This window comes from Triticum dicoccoides, chromosome 3A (genome assembly GCF_002162155.2).
Source record: "Triticum dicoccoides isolate Atlit2015 ecotype Zavitan chromosome 3A, WEW_v2.0, whole genome shotgun sequence".
Taxonomy (NCBI): domain Eukaryota; kingdom Viridiplantae; phylum Streptophyta; class Magnoliopsida; order Poales; family Poaceae; genus Triticum; species Triticum dicoccoides.
Genome location: NC_041384.1, coordinates 434,868,244 through 434,876,229, shown reverse-complemented (window position 1 = coordinate 434,876,229; position 7,986 = coordinate 434,868,244). Strand labels below are relative to the sequence as shown.

General features: G+C 47.4%; 1 protein-coding gene across 1 annotated transcript; it reads left to right on the top strand.

Moving 5' to 3' along the window:
• The first annotated feature begins 1,929 nt into the window (after positions 1-1,929).
• LOC119271593 (transcription repressor OFP8-like) lies at positions 1,930-3,215 on the top strand. Its single transcript, XM_037553354.1, has one exon. It carries the CDS (start codon positions 2,001-2,003, stop codon positions 2,997-2,999), a length of 999 nt encoding a protein of 332 aa, XP_037409251.1. The 5' UTR covers positions 1,930-2,000; the 3' UTR covers positions 3,000-3,215.
• Positions 3,216-7,986: the final 4,771 nt, after the last annotated feature.

Genomic DNA, 7,986 nt, shown 5'->3' with positions numbered 1-7,986 from the left:
TAGGCCAGATAAAAGTTCACAAGGTCATATATAATACCATATAATTAAGTGAATTTTTCTGGGATTTTTAGAATTTTTTCCTTTATCTTTTTAGTGTTTTAATGTTTCTATAAAAAATATATAGAAAGCGAGTTGTGTTTAAAAAGGGGGATCCGGCCGGCCCGGCCCACCCGCCACTTCCGCGCGCGCAAGACCCCACGGGCCGATCGCCCCACCGCACCCCTCGCTCGCCCGATCTCTCTCTCTCTCTCTCTCTCATATGAAGATACGAACGGATGAGAAATCTATATCTATATCTATATATTACCTACTAATAAAGCAAGGTGCGTTTCGTTATTGTTTCATCTATTCACCGCCGAAAAGAATTTTTTTCTATCCGTGGTGGTACTAAATTCTTATGCGTTTGTCTGCTAGAAAAAAAGGCTTTTCCAGAATTTCGTACATGGCCGCGCGATGTGGCCCAGCAAAGCCAGCCCACTTATTTTTCTGCCCACGCACTGGGAAAATTATATTTTCCGCGCACGGCAAAAATAGTTGCAGCTTCGCACAAGAGAACCAATAATGGGCTGGCCCATTTTTCTTTTTTTTATGTGTTTTACTTATATTTTTATTTTCCTTCCCCTGTCTATTTTCACTTCCAAGTTTACTTTTCTTATAGTATTTATTTCATAAATTCAAAATTCTAAAAAAATTGGAATTTCAAAAAAAATGTAGAAAATGTTCAGAATTCCAAATTTTGTTGCTATTTTGAAAATGGCACTTGAAAAAAGTTTCCCATTTTTTCAGAAACTTTATTGTTTTTCAAAATTGTTTGAGATTTCTAAAAATAGAAGGGCATTTTAAAAAATGCTCCAAGTTCAACAAATATTCTGGTTTTATTGTTTCACAATTCAAAATAATGTTAAAAGATACACATATTTGGAAAATGTAAGAATTTACAACACACGTTCCCGTTCTAAAAAAATGTTCACAAATTCAAATAATGTTAATTTTTTTATTAAAAAGTTGGTGTTTTCAAAAAATATTTGTGAGTTTTAAAACATGTTCTTTTATCAAATTTTGTTCGCATTTTTCTAAAAGTGGACATAATTTTCATAAAAACTATTCAGGATTTAAAGAATGGTTCATGTTTCCTACAATATTAAAAAACTGCATACCTTAAAATCTCCTTGATTGAAAAAAAAATAGATTGAATAATTCACGAGCCTTCTCTGGCGTACGGTGACGTAACAAAACTCTTAAATTCCTTCGATCAATGAATGAAAAAATAGCTTACACCTGGCGAAATTGAGAAGCTAAATGTTCCTTTTTCGTGCACATAAGGTTTTGTTTGCACATATAATTCTCATTAACTTTAAATGTATATTATTATTTTTCCCGTTGCAACGCACGAACATATGTGCTAGACAATATAAATATACATGATAGTGGGGTATGGATTAGTTCGAATTTTTAAACAAGTGTGTGGTGCCGGATGTACTGGTAGATACCGCTAGAGCGCAAAATAACTTTGCGGTAGAGCTAATGGTTCAAACAAACTTGGAATGTCACGTTACCGCAGTTAACATCTAGACAGCGGGTGCATCGTATTACACGGTTGAGGTAAGTGTTTGTACTTTTCAAGTGCATGCGCTAAAGTAAACATGCGTGCAGCACCGCCTGTGCATATATATACCTAAAAAAAGAAATTAGTCATACGACTAGAATGGAGAACGTGACAAACTTGCTTACGTTTACATCCGTCGGCGGCCAACCAAATGTTGAGCCCGTGCCCACAGTCCCGTACACCTTACACATGACTAATGTCGCCAGATTCTGCCCACTTGCTTCCTCAGGTTCTTAACCCCTCTCACTTGAAGCCTCACACTCAAAGCCACGGCTGAGAGCCTGAGACTATAAACCAAAAACCAGTGTCCGAAACCAGACACCCCTCTCTCTTCTCCTCCTTGCTTTATTTCTATCTCCCGAGATCAACCATACACACACTGCGCACACCATTCATGGACGAAAGCCCCCAGTGCCGCACCGGCGTTGGCGCCGGAGTCCGCCTGAAGCAGAAACTCGCACAGCTCCTCGTGCGTTCTTCTTGCATCACCAACGCCACCAAGACCACAACCACCCCGGCCACGGCCTTCGTTAGCCTCGATAAGGCCGACACCAACCCCCACCAAGAGCCACGACATTCCCCTGACTTGTGCACCCACTGCACCTATCAGAGGCCCAACCTTGTGGAAGGCAGCCGCCACCGTCATCGCAGCGCGTCGGTCGTCCACGCCTCCGTCGACTACCCAGGTAGGGTCTCCGGTCGCCGTCCTGTTCACTCCATTGTTCCTCTCCTGCCGCCATCGGTGCAGACGAACGATGCAAAGAAGAGCACGGGTGCACGCTCTAGGTCGGTGTCAAGGCGGCATCGCTCAAACTCCTCTTGTCGGCGTCTGCGGCGGCCGCGGATGAACTCCGTGCCTTACAGCTGCTCTTCGTCCACCGCGACCGACGACGAAAGCGGCGAGGATGCTGAGACGACGACCCTCTTCTCGTCCCTCAGCTTCTCCTCCGACTCGACCTCCGAGTTTTACCACACCAACAGTGCCAATGCCTCCAGGAAGAGCCACCGGAACGCGCCCCGCAGAGCGCCCCGGCGCGCGTTGCCAAGTGCCAGGGACCCACCCGATGCCTTGCAACCGCGGGTTAACTTGGCGACGAAGCACCGCCAGTGCAAGAACAGCAAAAGAGAGGAGGATGCGAATGCGATCAAGAAGATGCTCGTGGAAGAAACCGGGGCCATTGGCGTGGGCATGGCGGTGGTGAAGCGATCGAGCAATCCATACGCAGACTTCCGGAGCTCGATGGTGGAGATGGTCGTGGAGCGTCGTATCGCCAGCGTGGGGAAGATGGAGGAGCTCCTGGAGTCGTACCTCTCGCTCAACTCGCCGGAGCACCACCCGGCAATCATCGCCGCCTTCGAGGACGTCTGGGAGGCCGTCTTCGGCGAGGCGTGAAAGAGAGAACCAAGCTAAAGGTGTTCGTTGTAGTAGCTTGCTAGTTCAGGTCTTCAGGATCGATCGTACGCGCGGTGTAGTTGTGGTTTTCAGTTCGTCCTAGCTTAGTTTGCAGATGTATGTACATGCCCGATGCAGAATTCTCATGCAGAATTGGTGGCATCGCTCGTGCCTGTCTCTAGTTGAGCAATTTGAGTCTTGGAGTTCTATGATGAATATTTTGAGTTAGTTTTTGTGTCAGACACAGCGTTGTATGTTTGATGCTCGGATATGAATGGGTCCAAAGACATGCGTGCCATCGCTCCTCGTTGGCTGACGTTTTTCCTGTCAACTATGACATCACCACGTTCTATGTGTTTCAAATCAACTTGCTGTACGAACAAAAGAAAAAACAGCTACCTGCTGAGTGCTGACAACTACTAGATGTCCGGCTATTGAAACAGGACCAACAAGTACCAACAAGTGCGCTAGCTGAGCAGTAAGGCCAACTCGAACGCGCAGTCCCAAACGGACATCTGTTTGATCCGGATTTGCTCCATATGGGATGGGTAAAAGGACTTCCATGTCCGGTTTGAGCCGGCCTTGTGTCGAGGCACCCAACGCGTGGCCGCGCCCTAATTTGTTCGTGCGGGACATAAAAAAACCGACAAAAGGCATGAAAAAACGAAAAAAAATCATTGTAGAATAGCTTAAACATAAAAATATAATTACAAGTCCACCATCGTCACGGCCAATGTAGAGTACTTAAGATAAAATTAAAAAACTTATAAAGATAATGCGGCCGCCCCGCGCGCCGCAGAAGCCGTCGCAGCCGCCGTCTTCAGGCGCCACCAACCTCGTCGTAGCTTGTCAGGTCGATGTACGGTGGGGGCGTCGGGCAACAGTACGGGCCGGGCGCGTGCTGTGCAGGCGGAGGGGGCGGCGGGGGCGGCGGTGTGGCTGGTGGTGACCACGGCGCCCATGCACGTTCCTTCGTGGACTCCTCCTTGACCTCCTGCTTGACGTCCACCTCCAGCACGTACACGTCACCGGAGGCCGACAGCTCGAGCATCTCCTTGAGGCCCTCCCACTCCTCCTCCTGTTGGCGCTTGTACTCCTGCTCGAAGTCCTCCATGACGGCCTGAAGGAATCACTCCTCCTCCTTGACTGTCATGGCGGGAGGTTGCGGGGGTGGTGGCGACGGGGAGGGAGACGACATCGGCGTCAGGCCAAGCACCCGCATGCGGCCGCTCACTCTTGGCAGGCTCGGTGCGTGCGCACGAGGGGCACGGGATGCACTCTGGGGCACACGGGGCGGGCTACGACCACGGCCGGCAAAAAAAATTTGTCGACGCATGTCGTGCTCGTCCTGGAACCATGTGTCCCAAAGAGGCGAGTCGGCGTCATACCTGCGGTCGGAGAGGAGCTCACGCAGATTCCTGGCGCGAGGCGGGCGATCTCCTGGAGGTGGGCACGGCCGGTCACCGGGACGGGGGGAATGGGCACCCGATCCGGGCTCAGATGCCACCCATTGGGGAGGTGCGCATCTGACCACGTCAGCAGTGTGTCGGTCTTCCGATAGCGGGGGCACACTTCAACCTTGACGTAGGGCCGGAAGCGTGGCATAGCCGCCGGCACGAAGATGAAGAAGGAGGCCAAAGAGGTGACATGGCTGGCCTCGCTTCCGGACGAGGCGGACGACGACCCCGCCTGGCGGTCGTGCTTGCACTTCTTGCCGGGGTGCCACTTCCAGAACCCCGTGGCCCGTGGGGAGCAAGGTGGGCGGCGGCTAGGCTTTGTTGTCTCCAATGGAGGGGACAATGGTGGGGAAGTGGATGGGGAAGGGGAAGTGGAAGTGGCAATGGAAGTCCATGGCTTCGCCATAGAAAAGGACGTGGTCGGGGGCTATCTGGCTGGCTGAATTGCGGGCCCAACCAGCCTTGCGCGTTGACTAGGGGCGATGGGAGGTAGTTGGACGGCCGATGCGCGGGCCCGAGGTGGACGCCGAGACGCCGCCTGCCCGTCCGTTCGTTGTTCGCGCGACCGCAAAGCTCGCTCAACTATGCGCCTGGAATGCGTCGACCGGGACAAAAAACGAACACGATTTAAGGATGGGGTTACGTGTTGGGCCGGCTCGTCTGTCCATTTGGGCCCAAACGGACGCGGCCGGACCATTTGGGGGTCTGCGTTGGAGTTGGCCTAATAGCGTCTCCTAACCCAGTAATGCTAGAGCTATGGGCTTTCCTTACATAGTTCGTCGTACGGAGTGGTGTGGAGAAAATACATTGGCTTAGGATTAGCGGGAGAGGCCCACCTCCCGAAATTGGGGGGAGCAAATTAGCGAGAGTGGGTCTGTAATAGACGCGTAAAAACCCCGTACATCTAGGATTATTGCTCCTGTATCAGACAGAGGAGACCAATCCGCGGACACGGATGAGGGAGCAGACCATCCAATTGTAGCGACCAGACCTCAAACGGTCTGATCTCTGTGCTCCGGTGTCATCCCTGGATCAGTAATGCTGACACCACACAGTACTCGGAGGATTTATAGCAGAGTAGCAATCACACACTTATTACATCGAGTGTCTCATAAGAGAACTTATTACAATAAATATGGCTAAAGGCCATCTAATAACGATAACAGCGGAAGGCTTGGCAGATAAATGAGTCCATTAACTCCAACGGCATCACTGAGTATAGAACCACGACCTAAAAACTCCTTAATCGTCGTCTGAAAAGTCTGCAACATTAACGTTGCAGCCTGAAACGGGTCATCACATGGAATATGCTGGTAATGTAACACACAGAGAGTAATGGAATGAAACAGCTATTCTCTATGCATATTTGGCTGGTGGAAAGCTCTATGGTTACAGTTTTGCGTAAAGCCAATTTTTTCCTACTTCAAAGGAATAAATTTATTTAACTATCATGGTGGTTGTTAAACATTGAGAATGGTTGACAACATTCTCAATCCCAATTAAGCATCATCATTAAACATGGCCCAATAAAATTAATTTTAGAGTAACATGTTAGGATTCACATGAAAATCCAGGTACTAGATACTCAAGATGTCCATAACCGGGGACACGCCTAACCATGATTAGTTTATTACACTTTGCAGAGGTTTGCGCACTTTTCCCCACAAGACTCGATCGCCTCCGTTTGGTTTCTCGCACTACATGGTGTTTGAAAAGACGGATGACCAAGACATAGTCTTTCAGAAGCGCTAGCACCTTACAATCGGGTAGACCGTACCACCTACATCCCCTACATCTGCTAGTCTACCACTGTAAGAGTTTGCACAACTTAGTCAACTATGCTAGAGCCCATAATAGCTTGTGGCTGCACACGAAAGTTTCTAGTATGAATAGTCTCATGATCCCTTTGAGCCTGGGTGGCGGTCCAAAAGAAAACAGCTAAGTCCTGAAATACCCAGGTGCCTGAATCCACCCAGATGTGTGTTTAAGTTGCCACCTTAGATAAACCATTAATTAACAATCTCACATCTTTCATGGATATCACTCACCCATCCACGTCTACTAGCATAGCATGTCATAATAAGCAAACGTAGAAGTAACTCCCAAAGGTTTGATAATAAACAGGTAATAGGTACTACCTCATCTACTTCCCATCCCACAATTTAATTAGATCATAATCATGCAATGTGTGAGGATTGATCTAATGCAATAAAACTAGGTAGTAGAAAAGGTATGATCAAAGTGTTACTTGCCTTGCTGATGATCCGCGAAACATAACGATTCGAAGTAACAGGCGGCGCACTCCGGGTATTCTATCGCAGACAAACAAACAAGCATACAATAAGTACTCATCTAATGCACAGGTAAAACTCAAATAAGAGATCTAACCAGAAGGTTCAACTTAAGAAATCCGGTTGGCAAAAAGGATCAAATCGAACGAAGCAACAAAAGTCAAACGGCGAAAGAAAACAACTTCGTTCTAGTAATCTGGATCTAGGGCAAATTTTACAGTAGCAAAAACTTGTTTAAGTTGGTTAAACGGATAGAGGGTTTCTAGACGAATCTCTAGGCGCTTGAATCGCCTGATTCCGATAAACGAGCGAAAAGTTAAACTAAAACGAAAATCGGATCAGGAATCGCGATCAGGAAAATCGCGGATTTAATTTGAGAAAAAGAAAAACGACGAACGTCGAATTTTTTTCTCTTCTTTTTCGGCATGGAAAACGAGGCGCGACGAACCTCGGCGGCGGACGGTGGCGGCGGCGGCTTCTTAGGGCGGCGTCGGCTTAGGGCGCTTTAGGGTTTCCCACGGGGCCGGGCCTCGGCTTATAAAGGCCTCCCGGTCGGTGTCCAGGTCGGACACGGCCCGTTAAGTCGTTTTTTTATTGTTCCGTTAAGGCCCGAAAGATAAAAAGAAATACTAAACGGACTCCAAAAATTCCAAAATAAATTTTCACGGGCTTCTAAAATCAAGCCGCACAAGGTGAACATTTATTTGGGACCTAAATGCAATTTTGAAAAACACACCTTTTTTCCTAAATTCAAATAAAACACCGAAAAACTCCGAAATAAAATCTTATTTGATTTTATTATCAAATCCTCAATATTTCTTTATTCTGGGAAAGTCATTTTATTCCCTCTCTCATATTTTTGTAATAGAAATAATTGATGATAAAATAAATAAAATCAAATGATCCTATTTTCAAAATTTGAGAGAACTCAAAAATGAAAATAACGAAATCCCCAACTCTCTCCGTGGGTCATTGAGTTGCGTAGAATTTCTAGGATCAACCAAAATGCAAAATAAAATATGATATGCAATGATGATCTAATGTATAACATTCCAAATTGAAAATTTGGGATGTTACAAACCTACCCCCCCTTAAGATGAATCTCGCCCTCGAGATTCGGGTTGGCTAGAAAATAGGTGAGGGTGGTCTTTGAGCAAATCTTCCTCTCGCTCCCAGGTGGCTTCATCCTCTGTGTGGTGACTCCACTGAACTTTGCAAAACTTGATAACCTACTGCGAG